This window comes from Lotus japonicus, chromosome 1 (genome assembly GCF_012489685.1).
Source record: "Lotus japonicus ecotype B-129 chromosome 1, LjGifu_v1.2".
In the NCBI taxonomy this organism is placed as follows: domain Eukaryota; kingdom Viridiplantae; phylum Streptophyta; class Magnoliopsida; order Fabales; family Fabaceae; genus Lotus; species Lotus japonicus.
Window position 1 is genome coordinate 135,520,715 of NC_080041.1, and position 22,595 is coordinate 135,543,309.

Consider the following 22,595-nt stretch of genomic DNA (forward strand, 5'->3'; position numbering starts at 1 on the left):
GAAACCGAATCCCTGGTATTTCAAAACCCTAGAATCAACCGACAATGAAGACTTTTTCTATTCAGAACTTCAAATGAATATTCTACACGCGTACACCCATTTCTCTTGATGATTTCAATCTTTCTTCAGAAGGAAGTTTTCCATTCCGACATTCGATGCAAAAAGCAACTTATCGGGTAAAATAGTTTTATACCGATTATGCATTAGTCGCTAAAAATACAAGGAGACCTCATTTTAGTTTTGGAATTCTTTCGCCAAAACCTATCTTAGAATTCATGGAGAATGAAGCCGGAAAAATCAGATTCGCGAAACTTTCATTTTACCGCGTTTTGCCAACCTCTATATATAGCCAAGAAAGGAAGAAAAACACAAAATTTCCACCATTTTCTCTCCACAAACCCGCGAGTTCATCCAAGGAGGAAGGAAGAAGAGCTTTTGTTCAATCCTTGCTTGATCGTTGATTAATCAGTTGCTGCTTCAAGGTTTCGAGGTAAAGTCGATAATCCTTACCTCTGATCGCTTTTTCCATAGCTTTTCTGTAGACTTTTCTGAGCTGATAGTTTTGAGGTTTTTGCAAAACTATCCTGAATATTTCATTTCTGATTCTAAACCTCTTCCTTATGTGCCCAAGATCAATTCTGCCGGATTAGATTTTCCGTTATGCCGCCGGATTTCCGCTGGAATCAATTTTAGCCTTAAATACCCATTTTTGGGGTAAAGCTTCAACCTTTAGGCTGAAAACTATCGCCTTAGCTTAGTGCTAGTAGGATTAGTTGTCATAAACGTCATTAGTAACGTCCCTGTCAAATTTGCTTTTTGAGATTTCAGTTTTGAAATTCTAAGTTAAAAATCATGACCAAAATACCCCTGCGACAGTTTTTGATCCGATAATTTTTCCGAGTTTAGAATACCCTTAGTTACGGCTAATGAAAGCATAGGAACCAAGTTTGATCGAAGAAAAATCGAATCCCATAATTGTGAAAAGTGGCCGAGCCCTATAGGGGAGGAGGAGGAAAATTCCTTTTTCGAAAACTTGTCCTTTCGCGCTAGATTATCGTACCTCGGAGTATATACTACTTCGTGTAACCTTAGTGAGTATTGATTACTGAGTTTCTGATAGTCTTTGATGGAATTCTGTGGTTTTACTCTAAAGGTTCTTTTGAAGAATTTTCTGAAGATCAAGGAGCTCATTGTGAAGGAACGTTTGAGGAGAACGCTGGAATAACTAAAGGTAAGGGCAACTTACCTTGCTAGTTAATGCTTTAGGTGTCGATGAATTCGACTTGATTTATTGTTTATGCACTTGTTTGTGTTTGACTGGTAAAATGTTTTCTGAGGCTTCGGCTGACAATGTAGATGATTCATCTACTGACTGTTTTTGAGATTGACTTACATGCTATGTGCTATGTGGGTAATCTAGGATGTGTGGTGCATGCCTTATATGCTAAGTGCTATGTGGATATTGCTTAATTTGTTGATATATGACATGTTGATTGACTGTGATGATGTAATTATGCTTTTGCAACGAAATCTGAGTTTCTGATTAGTGAGAATAGCGGGCAGGTCATGCCGATTTTATTTTGAGAGTTTTGAGAAAGTTTGATAGGACGAATGAGATTCGGGCCTTGTTATGGTTTTCATGAATCGAGACATTCTCTAGAGTTATTTGGGGATTTGGAGATCCCGAGAACTTATAAGATTTGCGATATGACAAAAGTGGAAACTATTTTGTAAGGAAAACTCATAAGACATTAAACAACCTTGAAACCTTTTAATGATGATAATAATCTCGAAGGAAGCTTAGGAGTCGAATCTTAGTTTTGGAAAACGAGAAGTGTCGTCGGATCTAAGTGTTGAGGAGATTGGTAAGTTCTGAGTATGTTGATACTCCTTCGCTCGTTGAGCAGTTTGTTTAGCCATCCAAGGGATGAGCCGAGAAGCTTCACTGAGGCGTGAGACCTTGTGAATGCGTGATACTCCACTGAGGCGTGAGACCTTGTGGAAAGTATGGATCTTCACTGAGGCGTGAGACCTCGTGAACAGCATGAAGCTTCACTGAGGCGTGAGACCTTGTGAATGCGGGATACTCTTGTGCTGTTGGAGCAGCTGTGTTGTTGGGCTATCCGAGAGATAAGCCGGGAAACGAGTAGTTTCCGAGTATGTCGATACTCTTGTTCGTTGAATAGTTTTGACCATCGGATGGAGATGAGTCAGATGATTTGGAGATCATCATGAGATCAGTTTATGCCTTCGGGTACAGTTTATGCCTTTGGGTACAGTTTATGCCTACGGGTACAGTTATGCCTTCGGGTACAGTTTATGCCTTCGGGTACAGTTTATGCCTTCGGGTACAGTTATGCCTTCGGGTACAGTTTATGCCTTCGGGTACAGTTTATACCTTCGGGTACAGTTTATACCTTCGGGTAATTCGGACATCGACGGGGGATATGATCGACCGTGAGGTTAGGATCGACCTGTTGATTGTCGGGCATGGCGGAGGGAAAAGTCGACCCGCAGGGTTAGGACTGATCCGGCTATGTCAAGGTTGTAAGTGACACTCGAGGGTTATGGTCGACACAATGCCAGTGTTAGGACCGACTCGATCGTGCCCAGCCTACCTCTTCCAGAACTGTCGAGATTGACGTTGCATTGACATATCATGCACTCTTATTATATTCGTTGGGGATTTGGATGAGTTGATGTTGATGAACATCGTTACGTGTTTATAGGAGTTGATGTTGATAAACATCGTTATGTGTTTTGATGAGTAGATGTTGATAAATATCGTATGTGCTTTGATGATTGAATTGTACTAGAGATTTGATAACATGCTATGTTTAAACCTTAGGGTAGACAATGCAGAACTTATATGTACATATACAACATATATATATATATATATATATATATATATATATATATATATACCCCTTATACTTTACCTGATGTCTTGTATTCTCCATACTGTATTCCGTAAGTTGACCCTTGCACGTGCTACCTGTGTTTGGGGGGCTATGTATGCCCTTTTTGTCTGATGTCGTCGGTGGATTCTTTCGTGATTCTTCGTCGTTCGGGGAAGACCCGGAGCGAAATGACTACTACTGAGCCTTCGATGTGGACCCGGACTTCATGCATGACCAGATGAGAGTCGATGATGGAAGTATGGGGGATGGGTGTTTAGAGTCTACTAAGGTTGGGTGTTAGTGTCCTAGCTCTGACTTATTCTTATTTTTGAGGGCTTGTGTTGCTGACACTTGACCTATCATTTTGGAATTGTACATTTTGCCTACGGGCGTTACACTTTTCTACTTTCCGTCACTGGAGGTTACTCGTGACGAGGTCGCTACTTACAGCGGGGAATGTTATCTATATTGTATACTAGTTCTGTTGCCTTTCGCTTTTGGGTTTTATTTATTTCAGTCTTGTTTATATTATCGACAAAAAAAAATATTTACGTTTTTCCGCATTAAGTTTATTTTGGTTACTAAAGTGACGCCACCGAAATCGGGGTGTTACAAAATGCAACTAAATTTTTTCCTTAAATTTTTAAAGTGTACTATTCATACACACATTTTGGAGCCTTTGGGCTTTGGCCCTCATTTAAAGCAAAAAGAAGAAGAAGAAAATACACATTATGGGCTAGGGAACAATGTAGAATGTGCATAAGATGGGAATTAACTACAAGCTAAGCGTAGGTTCTTGTTTGTTAATCCTCTGAGTAAAAAAAAAAAAACTTCTCTGCTAGGGCACAACTTTGTGTGCAGCGCCGTCTACCCCCTTTGGGGGTCTCCTCCCCCATTGGGGGGTTTCCTCCTCCACCATGGAGGCTTTCCCTCTGCTTTTTAGAGCTTTCTTCCCACATCAGGTGGGTTTCTTCCACATTAGGTGGATTTATTACCCAAATAAGTGGGTTTTGTTTCTCTTGTTTTAGCTTGAGTTTCTCCTTCCTTGGCCATTCATACCCTCCTCCTCCACCGGCCAACTCGTCGCCGCTGCCACCTCCAGATCCGCCATCACCTTCAACCATCGGGTGCCAAAGCTCCAGATCTTGAGTCTTCATGTCTTTTTCAGAGGAACCAGGTCTCTAGTTTAGCCTCAGCGATCCAGAAGCTCGACCTGCCGTGATGCTTCGCAGCAACCTGTGCCTGAGGCCATCTTCTTCTCCGTCCCTTTCTGGTGGCACCTTAGGTTGCAAGAGGTGACCTTGGGTTGGATCTGTTTTGTAAGGAAAGTGGGTTGGGTCTGTGCTCCACTGTTCGTGGTAACAGCTCTGATCCCCACCCTTAGCTCCTGCCACAACCAGCGCTGGTCTCTTCCGTGTTGGTTTCGCTCACGACACAACTATCTCTGGCATCCCTCCCTTCTGGGCTTCTCTTACCTGCTTCATCTGTCACCCCCTTCAGCCTTTGCTGCTGCTGCGTGTTTGGAATCGTCAGAAGTTTCCCTCATCGCCTTGTTCTCAGAGTTGTGAAATGTCCCCTTTTGTTGCCGCTGAAGCCACGCCGCAGGCTTCCTTTTCGTCGGCACACTACAAATCCGGCAGAGTCAGGTGCTGTAGGTTTGGGAGCGCTGGCTAAAGTTGTTTAATATTTTCTCCGCTCAGAAGTCATATGGCGCTTTGTTAATTTGGGGTTTAAGGGGCTTTTGTTTGTCTCAAGGGTTTTTACATCATGTTTAATGCTGGTTGTTTCAGCTGAGTAGGCACGCTTGCTCTTTATTTTCTTTTGATTATGTGCATTGTGGTAGCTCAGAGAGATTAATTCTCGCATGTTGTAAGTACCGTTTGACAACCTTTTAAGTTTTATTCCATACACTTTTAACAAAAAAAAAAAAAAACTACAAGCGTACAACTTGGAAGTGGTCAATAGAATTGCAAATTTGGCAGGCTACTGAAACTCATGTAGCTGCGAAATTTACGGGGATAATCATCATAACCAAATCATAGTCTCCGCCGTGCTAAATAGGGAAATATAATAGCATTGTCACTCTACACGACTCAAACCATATAATTGTCTCACCTTTATTTTTTTGACAGAATTGTCTCACTATAACATCTTAAAATCAAAAATATGTTTTTCCCGTTCAATTTCGATGAAAATTTTCATATTTTATAACTTATTTTAAATACTATTTTTTTTTACTGGGATTATTTTAAATACTATTGATCTATGATGAGTTAATTCAAATTTTATATAAGTTCATTTAAGTAATTCATCCAGAGTTTAATTTTTATGTACCGATGGTGTAAAGTTTTTTTACACTGTCAACCAATCAGATTTCAATGATGTGAGAAAATATCTTTTTATTCAATTTCATTAATTGACGTGATATATCCTTACAATCTAATTGGTTGATGATGTAAAAAAACTTTACACCGGTGCATCATCCTTTTTCTCATCCATCAAATATCATATTGAATATACTGTGAAAATATATATATATATATATATCATATTGAATGTTCAACTAATAGCGTTGTCCTTTTTCCAACATTTTGAATTTTCCTTCTTTTTTTTTTGTTCAAAGAATTTTCCTTCTAAACATATAAGATGTTCAGCACAAGCCATGTGTCCTCTGCCAGCGGTGTGAAGCAACGATCGCTAACTATTCACTGGGATGATCCATTTTTCTTCACCTCTTTGGAATTATTGTAACCGAGAAGAAAGGGAAAAATTGTGATACTTTTCAAACAAAGGAAGGGCATTTTCATAATTTTATAATCCTAGACATGTCCTATAAATGCACGCACATACCTCTAGCTAGTGCTTCATTGTATCAAGAGAAATCAATGCAAACAACAAAGAGTAAGACAATGGCAAAGATTTCTCTGTTTTTGGTGTCTTTAGTTTGTGCTCTGGCTTTGGCCTCAGCTCAGAGTGCCACCAATGTGAGAGCTACTTATCACTTGTACCAACCTGAGCAGCATAATTGGGACTTGAATGCAGTGAGTGCATATTGTTCAACTTGGGATGCAAACAAGCCCTTATCATGGCGCAGCAAATATGGTTGGACAGCTTTTTGTGGACCTTCTGGCCCTACGGGCCAAGCATCTTGTGGCAAGTGCTTGAGGGTACATATTCTTTTTTTAATTATATTTAGCACAAGTTTAGCTTGTAATAAATTCTTTTGAACACACTCCTTCACACAATCTCTACAATTGTTTTATGTTTTTATAAGAAATTCAACATTATTTTGACTTATGAATTGGGGCAAGTCCACCCATCATTTAAAAAAAATCAACATGTTTTACAACTCAGCTTATTTTTATTTACTTATAAAGATCAACATGTTTTTATGTGCAACAAAAAAAAAACTCTATTAAGAATTAACTTTCTATATCCATACAAAACCTATAATTAATCGACATTTTTTTATTTAAATTAATCGACAATTCTATAATTAACCAAAGAATTAACTTTCTATATCCATACAAAACTCTATTAAAAAATGTGTTGTTAGCTACCATTTCTGAATGTATAGATTCTATTTTACTTCTTTTATATTTATATTGTATTTAATTTTTGGTTCATTTTGCTTGAATAAGTGAAGCAAGCACCATGGTTACTTACTGATGGGGGTGTTAATTTCAGGTTACAAACACTAGAACAAACACTCAGGAAACTGTGAGAATTGTTGACCAATGCAGCAATGGAGGGCTCGACTTGGATATTGGTGTCTTCCAAAAACTGGACACAGATGGGAATGGTTATGCTCAAGGCCATCTTATTGTCAATTATGATTTTGTGGACTGTCGTGACTAGATTTTGCATTCAAAAGACTAGCCAGCAATATTACTTGTTATTGCTCTGGTTATAAATTATAATAAGCTTTTGTGCATCAATAAACCAAAGGAATAAAGGATCATATGTATGTCGCCAGCACCACCCAGGTGGTTTATATGGTTATTAACAATACTAGTGAAATAAATGAAATGGTCTGAATTCTCATTTCAAAATCCATTCCCTTACCATTGAGCTCAGTAGATCAGCTGACAGAGGTTGATTTAACTTAATCAGAAATCTTGATTTCGAACTTTAGTATTAACATTGTTAAATACCGGGAGAGTTATTTGCCACTTATAATTATGGTGATTATATACAAAAATTGAGCAAAATTGGGCACTATATGTGTAAACTAGAAAGAAAAAAAGTAGATGCATGTACTGAAAGAATGGACAATCTTGCTTTAGATCGTGAAGAGTTAGTAGCAATGTTAAGGGCATACATTTTTCAGTATAATTTGGACATGATTAATTACCTTCACAAATATCACCAGATGAAGAAAAATTTGTTTTCATAATACATGCATCTTAATCTTGTTTCTTCTTTTATGATACGTAACCTAAGTCAGGTTTTGTCTAATATAAATTGACAGCATTTTGACTAATTCACTTGTATAATTCAATGAATGAAAAACCAACAACGTTGCATCTAGAAGAAGCAGGAGATTTCTATTTCAATTTTTTTATTGCCACGCAGATTATGCAGGGCTCTAATTCAACACTACGGATTAAATCATGTTCGAGGTAGATACTACCACTATCGATGGTAAAATTCTTGCTTCCACCAGTTATATTCACAATAACTCAAACCTAAGACCGCTGCATAACCTATAACAACACGTGCCAGTTAAAAGAATTCACTTAAAAAAGCCAAGGAGTATAATTAATCATCACAATTAATAAGTAAACTAGACTAACAACCCGCGCGTTGCGCGGGCGAATACAACTGACTCAATAGATAGTGAATTTCCGCAAAAATCTTTATTATATTAATGATCATTGTTAAGACATACAAAGCCTTATTTCCGCAAAATATACTTTTGATTTAGAAATAAAATAGTGAAATACATGATATAAATTGCAGAAAATAAAATATAAGTTGCGCATATGGAATTGCTCTTTTTATTTTCTGTCTAGCTATTCTTGTTGGCTTCCTCGTAGTGTTTGTATTTTGTATTGCTAGCTTTGGTTCTCCTAGATGTGTTTGTCCTTAAGGTTTGAATAAAAATTTGTTCTTCATCAGAGGAGGTAATGCCATATGTGTCGTTGATTTCTTCTTGATCAAATGATGCACATTGCCTCAGCTTTGTCAATGTTGCCTTTGTTTTCTTTTTAAACACCAATGGTTCTTCTTCTTCATCAGATGATATTTGTTGTGGTGACATTGGATCCTTTTATAATCAAAGGAAAGATATTTAGTATTTTGTACAAAGTTATTAAAGTAATTATTTAAATAAGATTAAATGGTTGAGTTGTTTACCTTTTGTATTGTTTTATGATCAAAATCACTTCACAGTTGCTTGGTGGTCATCCTAGAACAAAAAATGATGGAAATATAAATATAATTATGTTGATATGACACATGAGAAAAGAATAAAACAAAACCAGCAGAGGTGAGACAAAGCAGCTAGATTAGTTAGATAGAATAAGGCAGTTAAAACTGCTAGGTGATCTGACAGTTTAAAGGGAATGTAGCAGGGGGCATTTACCTTAAATTGGGGGGGGGGGAGTGCAGAATCGAAGGCTTCTGAATTGTTAGTATTGCAGAACCAGAATCTAAGGGAAACTCATTGTTGAAGGGAAATATTTCTATATTCTTTCCATGTCCTCTAACCTCAAATACTATGTCAAAATAACACATCATTAAATGAAAAATAAGAGTCAAAATTCAATCTAATCATTGGATTTTTAAGTTTGAACCACAACCTCTAATTGTTTCATCTGTTGTAATGATAATCGGGGAATATGAAGAGAAATCTTCTTATAGATCAGACTTTTCTCATAGAAGGTTAGAAAGAACCAAGAACACAAAATTTGTTCACAACTTTGTATAGAGCAAAATTTTGTCATAGAAGGTTAGTTTTGATATCACAAAAATATGCTAACAATATAACACCATGATATATAGTGGCATTAAACTCACCAAGACATTGAAGCATCTCTACCATATGCGCAATTTCCGTATCCGGTTTCTTGGCAACCATCTCCATGGGTTTCTTTAACCTCTCTATCTTGCTCATTAATCTACAGAGGCCATATTCAAAGGTGGGACAAATGTATCCATGGACAGACACATCAGATTCACTGTTAGTCATGGTAGTGCAACAACAAACAAAGAGAAAGATGCAAATGTGGATTGAAAGTGAATTGAATTGTATGTCTATGCATATTTATACACATTACAATGTGATAACTATTTTCACTATTTTGAATTCCAACAAATTTGTATCCATTTAAGTGAATGTCAACAAATTATTCTTAGATATATAAATGTGTTAACTCTTTGAATTGTTCTTGTAACCTTCAGATTTAAATCATAAATACGTGACAAATAGTGTACAAATCTAGATATTATATTTAGAAAAACTGACTAAATATATAGTGGCGCATAGAAAATTAGAAAAATACCACTCTTTGAAACAACTGGGATGGTCCCATATACAAATTTGAAACAGGCAGTCATCCTACATAAAAAATGATATTACTATCAGTCCACCTCAATTGCTATATGCTAACACATATTGACAGCAACATCAATAGAGAGATTGGAAGCACATTTGAAGCAATGCTCATTTTTTGGCTACATCATAAGCACGTTACTTTGCATTCTAAAGGTGACACTCACAAATTTATACATGTACTGATTGAGATTTGAAAGTTTAAGATTGTTTCCCTGTTCAAAAAAAGACATGGAATCCAATCCAATTAATTATGAAATTAAAAATTGAACAAATCAAAGAGAAAACCAAGATTACTATTAACAATAAAAAGAGTCAGTCACTACTGCAAACTACTCCAATCTTGAGTATTATATGCAGCCATCACAAAGAATGAATCTAGTAAACAATGACATGGCAATTGATGTCTCAAATTGGATCAAACGCTCCAATTCTCTGATAAATAGAAGCAAATGTAAGTTGACAAAAAATTCTTCATTTATCACTTAACACACAAAAATATTCTTTTGGTCTCAATAAAGCAGATTTGGAAAACTAAAAATAGAGAGTAGCATTTTTCAAATAACATACCGGAAATTAGGGCATAGCAAATCCATCAGAGGCACAAGTCAGTGGCTCGAAGAGGAAAGACTAGGGAGGGAGGTTGAGATCGAAAGGGAGAGGTTTGCGGAAGGAGGACTCCGCTGCTGCGAGGACGCGTGGAGGCTGAGTTGCTGCAGAGGTATAACCCAGGTGTGGATATCAGGCAAGGAAGGGGCCTGGTTTTCATTCAAATTCCACTGAATTGCTGGGTTCAGATGTCACAGCTGGGGGGCTGCCTGAGATCCAAGAGGGTCTGCGGAAGGAGGATGCGAAGAAGCAATAGTCAATGATAGAGGAAGAGGAATCGCAATCAGAGAGTAATTTTGTGTAACCGAAATTGAAGGCGCGAGTCCGCGCGGTGAACTCGTCGGGGACAAAGGAAAAAAGGGCAGCCATGGTTGGTTCTTGAATCCAGCGTGAGGGGAGGGGAACCGAACGAAGAAAGGGGCTGTGTCGCCATCGCTGACGAAGAAGGGTCTGCCGATGCGTGTGTCTATTGTTGAATCCTGTGTGATGTCGTTCTATTCTGTGGCTGGGATGGGTCTCTAGCTGTATTTTCGAAACTTTAGAAGCTACAACGTGACACGTCATCAAAATTGCTGATGTGGGCACTCTTGTTAGAAGTATAATCGCTGAGGTGGCGGCGTTAGATTGCGCGCTTCTCAATTACTATATTATAAATAGATAATTATTTCACAAACTAGTAGTATTTACTATTTAGTTAATCACAATAGTCTTTCTTTTTCTTCATGTCTATCTATCATGTAGAATGTTCAACTAGCTAAGCTGCATAACCTGCATTCATTTTCAAAGACTCTCCTTAGTACAAGCAAGATATCAGCAAAAACCACGTGTCCATAATGAAGGAAAAGAAAAGAAAAAGTTGTCACATTATTCAAAGTACCAATGACTATTTAATTTCAATAATTTCACCATCCTAGATATGCTCTCTATATAAATGCAAGCTCAAGCTCAAATTATGTAGAATGCACAATTAATCAAACTAGCTTAATTAGCAAGGATGGCAAAGATTACTCTGTTCTTGGTGTGTGTAGTTTGCATTAATCTAGCTCTGTCCTCTGCTCAAAGTGCTACCAATGTGAGAGCCACGTCTCAGTCATACCAACCTGAGCAACATAACTGGGACTTAGCCGCAGTTGGTGTATTTTGTGCCACTTGGGATGCAAACAAGCCCTTGTCATGGCGCAGAAAGTATGGTTGGACTGCCTTCTGTCGACCTTCTGGCCCTAAAGGCCAAGCATCCTGTGGCAAGTGCTTGAGGGTACAATATTTTCATCATATTCATTTCAAATTAATAACTTCTGATATAATTATATATATGCATTAATGTAACGTACCAGCAGGAATTGAAATACAGACTCTACAATTTTCCCCTAATTGTTTTTGGTTTTTTATTTGATCAAGCAAGCATGATATTTAAACTATGGCTAATTGTTGATTTGCAGGTGAAGAATGCTAGAAAAATGCTCAAGAAACAGTAAGAATTGTTGACCAGTGCAGCACCGGGGGCCTGGACTTGGATACTAGTGTAGTGTGTTTCAAAAGCTGAACAATGGGAACGGTCAAGGAAATCTTGTTGTCAACTACGAATTCGTGGACTGTCGTGACTAAGTGCATGTTTGAAAAATTTTCTATAATTAATTTGGTAAAAAAGCTTATGCCATTAGCTTCTGAATGTCAGTGTTGATAGTCTTGATTGTAAGCAGAAAATAAGTTGATCCATACATCATGCTACTTGTCTATGTAACTCAGCCTATGTATGCAGGGTAGCTCAGCTTATGTCTGTGTAACTCCTGCTTATTATAGTGAGCTTTTATGGATACCCTGCTCCAATAACAAACGGAATAAATTAATCAAATGATATATACAGAGGACATTCTTGCTTAATTTGAGCTTCCCCCTATCGTCTCCAACAATTCTTAGGACTACATCAACATATGTAGCCAACCATGCAGGGTAAAAAATAATGATTTCAAATGAGAAGTCTATCTTTAATGAAGTGTAATAGCAGAGCTACAATAACACTAGAAGCATTTTTAAAAGGGTAAAAAAATGTGAAGTTGAAATCTTGATGATTTGGAGCTCTCTATTGGTGGTGATGTTTTTTTTTTTTTCTTTCCCATTTTCTTTAAATTGTGTGGTGTCTTAGTGATTTAGAGCTAACACGTGTGATTTGTATTGTGCAATTGTAATGCTTTGCCATATTGCCCTTATTAGACCATTTAGACTTGAAATAAATAGTAATACCCTTGATTTGTAAGCAGATTCTGTTTTAACCCTTAATTTATGGTATGTTTGTCTACGTTTTTTTTTTTGGTACATATTGTCTACGTTTATTTTGCAAAATAATTACTTATAATAATCATTTATGTATATTTTTTATGTATGGGTGTGCTTTTAAATAAAAAAAAACATAAATTTAACTATTTTCTTAAGCTATTTTGAGTACATTGAATCCTATTTTCATGGTAACACTTCTTGAGTTTAAATTTACAATTTTATCTTAAAATAATTCTTTGAAAAATAACTCTTTGAAAAATAATTCTTTTCAATTTTATGTCTTTTGATTTATTGATGGCGGTGGAGGTGGTGCAGAAAATGGTTGTAGAATGAGGAGAAGGCATGGTGGTGGTAATGGACTCGTGGTTGGTTGGGACGATGTGGGGAAAAAGAGAAGGGGAGAAAACATTGTCAAAATTACCCTTTGGTCCATTGGTGAATCAAAATATAAATGGTCCATCCTATTGGGCACCTTAATATTATATGAAAAAGACACTATTATAATTTTATATCAAAAGATTTAAAATCACATTTTAAAGTGAAAATCACCTAATCATGTTTTTCAATAAATCACTTAAAATAAAATCGATTTTCTAACAAGTTTTAAAATCACTATTATTGAAAGTGAATAACAAACGAGGCCTTAATCACCCTTAAAAAGCGTGGGTTTCTGAAGTACTAGTAGTGTTCTTACTAATTTCTCACGCTATTCTCGTCTCTTCATTTTCTGCATTCAACATCACTCACTCTCTCTCTCGTCTCTTCCAAAATTTAGGGTTCTGGTGGTAAGAATCCAATGTCAATGTCAATGTCGAATGCGAAGAAGAAGAAGAAGATGATGGTCAAAATCAAGAGGCAGAAGCTGGAAGCATGCATGAAATGCCCTCTTTGCCGTAACCTTTTCAAAGAAGCTACCACCATTTCTCTCTGCCTCCACACCTGTATGTTTGTTTTCGATCTGCGTTTTCTTCATCTCGCAATTTCATTTCATTGTTGTTTGCTTGTTGGGTGTTTCTGTATTAGGCTTTTTCATTTTTCATGATGTGGGGTTAACTTTCTTTGACTCTGTTCATTCATGATCCTCTTTGCATATAGTTAGCAGCATTACCATAAATTGATAATAATGTTATACATTACATTAGCTTTGTTTGTTTCACTGATTAAGCAACATTCACCTAGTATGTGTTTCGATACCAGTTGAGTGTAACGGACTTTTGTCTTAATTCATAAGAAGGATTCCGTTCAATTTTTGGTCTTTAAGTGAGTGCTAACGACCGTTTGCCCTAGTGTCGGTCAACTCGTATCCAAACATACGAACTAACTCGACATATTTTTTGGTTTTAGTTGTCTTAATTTTATCAGTTAAGCTCAAATGTCAGCACAGAAATACCTACTTTCTGGGGTTATTGTTCAGTATAATCTTGTTGATACTATAAATAACCTATTAATAAGGACAACTAATTTTTTCAGGGTCGTAGTGTCTCAAACTTAGAATTAGATAAACTTAATGCTTTCTTATTTTGCTCGCCTCTTAATATCTGTTGATATGCTCATTGAACATTCTCATAACAGTTCAAGGTAGTGTGTACTTTTATGCAGCTTTTTTTAGCAAGGGTGGATGCGATGAAGTTTTGTTAATATGTTGATTTTACATTTCCAACAGCACACGCATTATATGTATGACATTATTGAATTATACACATGCACCTTTGGAATGCCGTCTTCTGTTCTGAGATCAATTTTTTTACAACTTCTAATACCTGTACATTGAACATTCTACTCTACACCAGTTTGCAGGAAGTGCATATATGAGAAACTTTCAGATGAGGAGATGGAATTCTGTCCAGTTTGCAATATTGATCTGGGGTGCCTACCAATGGAAAAGCTCAGGTTGGTTGTTATTGTGGTTCTTAGTTTTGGATATCAACTTTGTAATTTGTGACTTTCTTTGAATTGAGCTAAACAAACATGCTACTGGAATTCCTGGCTGCAGATACTGTTTGTTCAGTTGTGTTGTCTCTTCTTCTTTATCATTCTTTCTTATAATCTATCTTCTGTTTGTACAAAGAGAACATTCATTTACAGATTTAGGGATGCATATGATAAAATATAAGTATATAACCATTTGGACTTTTTGCTCAGCTAATATTGTCTGTTTTATTTTATGAAGACTGGTGTTTATACAGTAGTCAATGTGAAAATCTATTTCAGTGTTATATTTTCATTATCTACAAGCATGTTGGACCCTATTTAGCTGAAACTTACTTCTAACTTGAACGGCTTATTCTTAAATGATTGCATGCCTATATTTTTTTTGATAGAAATTGAAAATCAGATGTTCATAAATAATCACGTGTTCCTATCAATAATCTGCAGGCCTGATCACAATTTGCAAGATATTAGGGCCATAGTATTCCCTTTTGAACGAAGAAAGATCGAAGTCCAAGAAGTTGTTCCTTCAATATCCTCACCAGGGAAAAAGAAGGAAAGATCACTTTCATCATTTGTGGTTAGTGCTCCCAAAGTTTCAACAGACACTGGCCTTACAGGAAAGAGCATTAAAACTGGTACAAGGAAGGCTGCTGCTTTTGATGTGGCTGCACAGCCTCCTCTTCCGACCCCTACTGTTGAGCATCTGCTAAATGGAATCCTTCTAAGGGTGACAGAAATGGGCCTCATCATGAAACAGCAATGGAAGACCGAGTTGGAGGGCCAAAGTGGAGGTTTTAACGATGAGTTGGGGCTGCTGAGGACAGAGAAATCATTCCTTTCTCAATGGGATAGCCGCTTCCAGGGACATGAGTTCGTTGAAAAGAACCCTGCCCTTACTGACAATGCCGGCAAATTCTACACTCTTGGAGCTGAGCAGGCTTGCCATGCCATCATAAAACAACACTCCCTGAGGTCCGCCAACTTAGGCGAGGCAATGGTAGAAGGACCAAGTGCTTTTGAGAAATCTAGGACTGCAATGGAGGGCGAGCTGGAAGTGGCGCGAAGGAGGCTGGAGAGGTATGACGAGGACATGGAAGGAATGAAACAGAAGATTTTTCAGACTGAAGAGGACAAGGAAAAGGAAATTGACAAGATGAAGGCCCAAATGGAGGAGGATATTAGGAAGGAGAGAGCCTTGGCGACCCAAGCTCAAGAGGAGGTGAAAAAAGAAGAAGATAAAGTTTCAAAGCTGACTGATGAGGTCACCAAGCTTGGCAAAGTGGTTTCGAGAAAAGAAGACGAAGTTTCAAAGCTGAATGATGAGAACACCAAGCTTGGCAAAGTGGTTTTGAAAAAAGAAGATGAAGTTTCAAAGCTGAATGATGAGATCACCAAGCTTGGCGAAGAGGTTTCCTCTCTGAAGGAAGACAACGTGGATGTCCAGATTAGTCAATTCAAGGCAGGTTACGACCAAGCTCTTAAGCACATTGTCTTCCTTCAGCCTAATTTCGATATCTCCTCTATGGCCCCATTTAATGAGATTGAGGGTGACAAGCTGGTGGACCCTTTCAAAGATGAAGATGAAGACGAGGAAGAGGAAAGATAAGTCCAGCCAAGGATGGCGAGGTGAACGGGCCAGAGAACTGAAAGTTTCAAGGGTCTCTTTTGTTGAAGTCTAATTAAATTTTTATGATGTTACTTCTTGTTTTTCGAACAAGTACCTTATGATGTTACCGTTGTATATTTTGATTAAGAATTTAGCATTTGAAAATCATCTGTTTTTCACTGTCTTCTAATTAATCTATTAAGGCGTACTTAAGATTTAACCCCTCTAGCACGGAAATCATCACTTAACAGAATCTTAACATAAAAAGGCCTAAATTTACTCATAAGCTCTAAATACTTAAGAAGAAAATCAAGATTTAAAGATTTTATTCATGTGAAAAAGGACTAAATTTACTCAATTTTAGAAGTAGAGGGGATTGAAAACACATAGTCTAAAAGCCTTAAAAAAAATTTGACGTTAAAAGCCTTAAATTAACATAGTGCTTCTTTCTCCTTTTTTCCCCAATTTTGAAAGAGGGCTTGGCACCCGAAACAATAAACAAAAACAAGCTACAAGCCTCACAGTAGACAAATTGTCTAACAAAAACGAACATAACAAAAATTAGGAAGACTCGATCACTTATGCCGTCATACTCAAGCTCAAATCATACTTACCTTGCTAAAGTATCAACAACTGAATTTGCTTCTCTAAATGCATGACCCCAAGAAACCTGAGTAAAGGAACTCAAAAGGTGGCAAAGTGCATATACCACACTCATTTGAACACACTCTTGGACTTAATTTCTATGTGATTTTTTCTTTTTGAAAAAACTTAACATATTTACCTTATAAATTATTAACCACTTTTTAAAAACGAAAGTTGATTTTTTAAAATATAAGTCAATCACATCGAGTGTGTTAAAAATTCCTCCATCCCTAATTATAAAATATTTTCACACAATTGCGCTTGTTAAAAAAACATCTAATTAAGTTAACTAATGTATTAAATTTTTAAAAAATACATAATCTTCCAAATTTACCCTTAATTAATGTATTGAGTGGTGTAGAGAAAAATTAGTTATTTGTGATAATAAGTATTTAAGGGGAATGAACATGTCTTTAAAATATCTTATATTTAGGGAAAAAGTGAGAGAGAGGGAGTATATACCTATTGGTATATCATAGCTAGAGGTCACATTTTGGGTCAAGGGTATACATTTTTAGTTTTTTGAACATGATCCATTTCACAAATATCACTAGATGAAGACAAAATTGGTTTAATAATGCATGCATCTTAATCTATTTTCATTCTTTAATACGGAGTAATACGTTACTTAAGTCAGGTTTTTTCGAATATAAATGACAGAATTTGACTAATTAATCACTCCTATAATTAGGCCAAAAACCAAACCACCCATCAATGCAATGAATGAAAAAGCCAATAATGTTGCATCCAAATTAAAGAAGCTAGCAGAAGATTTCTATTTCCTTTTTGAGTGCCACACAGATTATGCAGGTCTCTAATTCTAAACTGAGGATTAAGCTTTAATACAATTACTAAAATAGCTTACTCGAAAAGCCAAGCAAATATAATCATCATCAGACAATTAATAAGTAAATAATTAGTTCACAGACAAAGTCCAAAATATTTCATTTAGAACGTTCAACTAGCTGCATTTATTTTCAAAGTGATTTTTCTAATTGATTTTGGGTTTTGCTTTGATCAAACAAACATCTGTAGTATATTTATTGTTGATGGGGCCGGGGTGTTGCAGGAGAAGAATGCTGGAACAAAGAGAAACAGCAAGAATGTTGTTGATTCAGAGAAAAATTAAGTTGAACCATCCATGCTATGACTTGTTTTATGTGAAACTCACTTATGCGCATGCAGGGTATAGCTAGCAAGTTTGGTTCCTGCTTATTATAGTAAGCTAGCTTACCCTGCTCAATAACAAACGGAATATTAAATCAAAGGATATATATATATATACACACAACTGCAAGTGCTTAATTGTTCAATAATCATAAAGTCTTAAGTCTTAAAGACCACACACATATCATGGCTCAAAGCCTCAAAATTTAGTTTCCTTTCTTTCTTGTATGTAAAGCAGTCACTTTAAGATCAATAATATTTACACGTGATATATATAATATCTGCCTCTTAGCTGCAACAAAACAACTAGTTGACAACTTGACATAATGGTCCACTATTTCGTTCATTAAGCAGTTGGTTGAAGACTCGTTACCAACTCCTTGCGGATTAAAAAAAAACTCATTAATGAGTCTCCTGCTACTTAGTGCGTTGAATTATATTAAGATATAGATTTTATTTTATTTTATTTTCGCCTTGTTGTAGGGTAAAAAAGAGAAAACATAACATGTAATGAAACTATGAAAGTGCAAAAGAGTAAGAAACACAAACACAGAGAGTTGGGGAGTTGGTAGTGCAAAGTAGTAAAACAGTAAGAAGTGAAAGTTGAAAGAGAAGTCGAACTCGGTGCTGTATGTTGCGGATATATATAGTTATATACACACACAAAAAGCGTTGGTTTCTTCAGCAGTCTGGTTACGACGCTCTTTCTCTTTCTCTTCTCTTCTTCTCAAAATCACTTGACTCTGACCTCTCTCTCATCTCTTCCAAATTTCACGGTGGTGATAATCCAAACCCACCGGTGACGACGACGGCGATTTCGGTTAAGATCCATCCGTAACTGTTGGCAATGTCGAATGCGAAGAAGAAGAAGATGATGATGGTGGCCAAAGTCGAGAGGCAAACGCTTGAAGCATGCATGAAATGCCCTCTTTGCTATAAGATTTTCAGAGAAGCTACCACCATTTCTCTCTGCCTTCACACCTGTATGTTCCTTCCTTTCTCTTCTCGATCTGGATTTTCTTCATCTCATGTCATTTTCATCTCGTAACCCCGATTGGCTCACACTCACGTCTTGTCCTGCGTTTCGTTTGATTTCTATCCCCAAATTTCGTTTGATTGTTGTTGTATGCTGCGTGTTTCTGTACATATTATGCTTCTAATTTTCTCTTTCGGATTCGTTTCCGTCATTATTGTTATTCAATTATCAAGTTCTTCATGATCCTTGTCTTGAAGCTTTTATTTGCTTGCATATAGTTAAGTTAGCATGATGATAAATTGATAACTAACGTTGTAAATTAGCTTTGTTCCAGTGATTGAGCAACATCTGCTACTAATTACTCACATTTATAGCTTTGTTTGGCTAATAATAAGGTCAACTGATTTTTTCACTGTTATAATGTCAAGCTTAGAACATGGCAAACTGAATGCTTCCTTATTTTCCTTGCTTCATAAATATATATTATTCTGTTTATTGAATATTCTCATAGGAGTTCAAGGTTGTGTACTTTTATTATTCAGCTTCTTGAGTAAGAGTGGATGCAATGGAATTTTTTTATATGTTCATTTTACATTTCTAACAGCACATTATATATATGGCATTATTGGATTGCTTTTCAAAAAAAAAAAATGGCATTGCATTATTGGATTATTTATGCACATGCACCTTTGGAATGTTTTCTGTTGTGAGATCAATGTTTTACTACTTCAAATATCGGTCTAGGCAATATATTGAACATTGTACTTTGCACCAGTTTGCAGGAAGTGCATATATGAGAAACTTTCAGATGAGGAGATGGATTGCTGTCCAGTATGCAATATTGATCTGGGGTGCATGGCAGTGGAAAAGCTCAGGTTGGTTGTTGTGATTCTTAGTTTTTGGATAGCAATTTGTGACTTCTTTGAATTAAGCTAAACAAACTTTTCTGTTGGAATATTGCCTGGCTGCAGATATATTTATATTTGTTTGTTCAGTTGTGTTGGTTCTTCTACTGGTTCGTTCTTTCTTATCATCTATCTTCTGTTTGTACAAGAGAACATGCATTTACAGATTTAGTGATGCATATGATCAGCATCTCCCTTTTTTCTTTCTTATTTCAAAACTTATTAATCTTGCTATGCAATATACTCTAAGATGAGATACAATTTTATGGCCTTACACCTCTTACATTTATTTTCTACGTATTTCTGAAAAAAATTAGTTAAATTTCTTTCTTTCAGTATGATCTACTTACCCCCCAGTTTTTAGAAATATTATTATCTAATACTTTCTCAAAAACCATAAAGTACTAACTGTTTCATGTGTCTTGAACATTCTTACAGATAACTGTAACTAATGACCAAATATAACCATTTGGACTTTCTGTATGAAGACTGGTTTTTATATAGGAGTTAATGTGAAAATCTCTGTCAGAGTGATATCTTCCTCATCTACATGCATAGTAGACCCCTCTATTGAGTTGAACCTGTTTTAGACTTGAATAACTTATTCTTAAATGATTATGTGCCTTCGTTGTTTTTATAATTTAAAAATCAGATGTCTAATGGATCTACATGAAGTTTTCTTCATAATTAATCATGTGTCGTATCAATTATCTGCAGGCCTGACCACAATTTGCAAGATATGAGGGCCAAATTATTCCCTTTTAAGCAAAAAAAGATAAGACCTCAAGAAGTTGTTCCTTCTGTATCCCCACCAGCGAAAAGGAAGGAAAGATCACTTTCATCACTGGTGGTTAGTGCTCCCAAAGTTTCGACAAACACTGGCTTTACAGGAAAGAGAACTAAAACCAGTACAAGAAAGGCTGCTACTTTACGTGGATGCAATTTTAACCTTGAAGAATCCATAAAGACTGAAGGAAAACATGGTGAACATAATTTGGTAAGCTCAGCCTCTGCATCATTGCATATGATTGTTCAAAATGAAAGTCAGATATACGTATAATACTTTTCTATTTGTGTTGCACTTTTCTTTATGTTGCATGGTTGTGGTATTGTTGTAGGTTCCTTCCACAGCTGAGCCTTCTAAGAAGCATAGGCCCAATGAAGATACAAAGAACAGTATGGACCTTACAGAAGAGAAGGTTGATCTCTGGACACCCTTGCACTGTCTTCTTGAAGTAGCCAATAGAACAAAGTTCTCCAAGTCAAATTCACAAGGGACTCCTCATGCCAAATTAGAAGGTAATCTAGCTACTCCTCAAGGTGGACAAAAGAAGTCTGAAACTACAACCAAATCAGAGACACTTGCTTCTGTCCAGAGTGCCAAAACCAAGGATAATGGGCACAAAGCAAAGCTTGGAGATGATAAGGATGGAAAAACCTTTCCTTCAGGACCAAGGAAGCGAAGAAGGGTGCGTCCTGATAGTCAGAAAAAAAAAGCAGCATCCAAGATCATGTTAGATGCAACAGAGAGCAGATGCAACGGGGAAAACAGTGCTATTTGGTTTTCATTAGTTGCTTCAGAAGACCAGTAAGTTACTTATCTGTTTTATATGCATTGATCTTATAAATCATAAAATATTTATGTTCTGTGGATCCTAATGCGTTTGATTGATGTTATTATTCAGGAAAGGAGAATTTCCCTTGCCTCAGATTTCAGCATGTTATTTAAGAATAAAGTAATTCTTTCAACTCGCATTATCTTGCTGCTTTCTATTTTCTTCCAGAACTTTCGTTACTTGACTTTACAACTTAACAAGTAGCTTTGGCCAGTGAATTGACATGATGGAAATTCCCCCTCCCCTACCTCATTATTTGTGTCAAAATTGTACTAAATGTTAATAGAAGTTTACAGAAATGTGAATTATACACATGATGTCAGGTAATATGGTCTTTTCCCTCTCCCAACTCTAAGTTTATATGTGTGTTTCTTGAGCAAGTGAGTTTAGACATCCAGAAGAGTTAAATGTTCTTTGTAATATTTGAAGTTATGTTAACCTCACGTGCAACATTACGTTTATGTTAATGGAAGTTGGATAGCTATGCTACCATATAGAATGAAGTGAAATGCATTGCTGTTTCATCTATTTTTCCTTACTTTCCTCAGCTGAACTATTTGAATCTATTTGCATAATAAGGTTATGATAGACCATAACGTTTAGTTTAATTCGCTCTTTCTAATCTCACAACAGGGATGGTAATGTTCCCGTCTCATTTATTCATAAGTATCTTGCGAAGAAACTTAATCTTGCCAGCGAAGCAGAGGTGAGTTCATTCTAACAAATATAATGTGAATCTCATTGCTTCGTTCCAAATGGAACTAGCATTTAAATTATGCATGAGACCAAGAATTTGGTGGTTCCCTATGTAAGGTGTTGACATGGTTTGGTTCTGTTTTATGCAGGTTGTGATAACATGTAGGGGCCAGTCCTTGCTCCCATCTTTGAAACTGCATAACATAGTAGATTTGTGGTTGTGTACAACACCATCCTCAAAAAAGATAAGGGCGTCTGTGGGATCCTCGGCTAAGGAGTTTGTGATGGTTTTGTCATATTCTCGAAATCCCTTACCTCTGTGATACTCCCCTACCCTACTTTATTTTGTATGGACTCTTGTTAATTTACATAGTATACAACTAAACCCGATAAAATTCTCTCAGATATTCCAATTTGGATTTTTGTCATTTATCTAAATTTAAAATATTTATACAAATATTAATTTAGTACTTAGAAAATTAATACAAAGCATGAGAAAATATTGTCTATTTGTGATTTGATTACCATTCCACTATTTAGCATCATGTGAAAGTAAATCCGGGGAGAGTGTATTAGTAGTTTTTTTTTCTTGGGGTTGTCTAAATGACCCATGATAAAGCTTTGGTTAAATAACTCATCATCCAATCACATTAGAGATAAATGAGTTGGAAATAAATTAATAAATAAAATATAGAAATTCCAACTCACTT

At 36.3% G+C, this 22,595-nt stretch overlaps 2 protein-coding genes and 1 pseudogene across 2 annotated transcripts; all 3 read left to right on the forward strand.

The window, feature by feature from the left end:
- The first annotated feature begins 5,775 nt into the window (after window positions 1-5,775).
- LOC130732750 (pathogenesis-related protein PR-4-like) lies at window positions 5,776-6,955 on the forward strand. Its single transcript, XM_057584743.1, has 2 exons — window positions 5,776-6,070; window positions 6,591-6,955. The coding sequence occupies exons 1-2, from the start codon at window positions 5,789-5,791 to the stop codon at window positions 6,759-6,761; spliced, it is 453 nt and encodes a 150-aa protein (XP_057440726.1). The 5' UTR covers window positions 5,776-5,788; the 3' UTR covers window positions 6,762-6,955.
- Window positions 6,956-11,045: 4,090 nt separating this feature from the next.
- On the forward strand, window positions 11,046-11,922 carry LOC130732751 (pathogenesis-related protein PR-4-like; annotated as a pseudogene).
- Window positions 11,923-13,016: 1,094 nt separating this feature from the next.
- On the forward strand, window positions 13,017-22,342 carry LOC130727103 (uncharacterized). The gene is made up of 11 exons (XM_057578373.1): window positions 13,017-13,283; window positions 14,133-14,232; window positions 14,719-15,876; window positions 17,217-17,335; window positions 18,532-18,675; window positions 19,444-19,543; window positions 20,291-20,570; window positions 20,692-21,161; window positions 21,259-21,309; window positions 21,823-21,895; window positions 22,035-22,342. The coding sequence occupies exons 1-11, from the start codon at window positions 13,139-13,141 to the stop codon at window positions 22,206-22,208; spliced, it is 2,814 nt and encodes a 937-aa protein (XP_057434356.1). The 5' UTR covers window positions 13,017-13,138; the 3' UTR covers window positions 22,209-22,342.
- Window positions 22,343-22,595: the final 253 nt, after the last annotated feature.

What these genes read in the sequence shown, in the direction of transcription:
- LOC130732750 (XM_057584743.1), top strand. Translation starts at nt 5,789, where the DNA reads ATGCAAACAACAAAGAGTAAGACAATGGCAAAGATTTCTCTGTTTTTG. An exon ending in CTTGTGGCAAGTGCTTGAGG is followed by an intron (nt 6,071 to 6,590) that starts GTACATATTCTT and finishes TGTTAATTTCAG; the next exon opens with GTTACAAACACTAGAACAAA.
- LOC130727103 (XM_057578373.1), top strand. Translation starts at nt 13,139, where the DNA reads ATGTCAATGTCAATGTCGAATGCGAAGAAGAAGAAGAAGATGATGGTC. An exon ending in CTACCAATGGAAAAGCTCAG is followed by an intron (nt 14,233 to 14,718) that starts GTTGGTTGTTAT and finishes AATAATCTGCAG; the next exon opens with GCCTGATCACAATTTGCAAG. An exon ending in GAAGACGAGGAAGAGGAAAG is followed by an intron (nt 15,877 to 17,216) that starts ATAAGTCCAGCC and finishes TCCTATAATTAG; the next exon opens with GCCAAAAACCAAACCACCCA.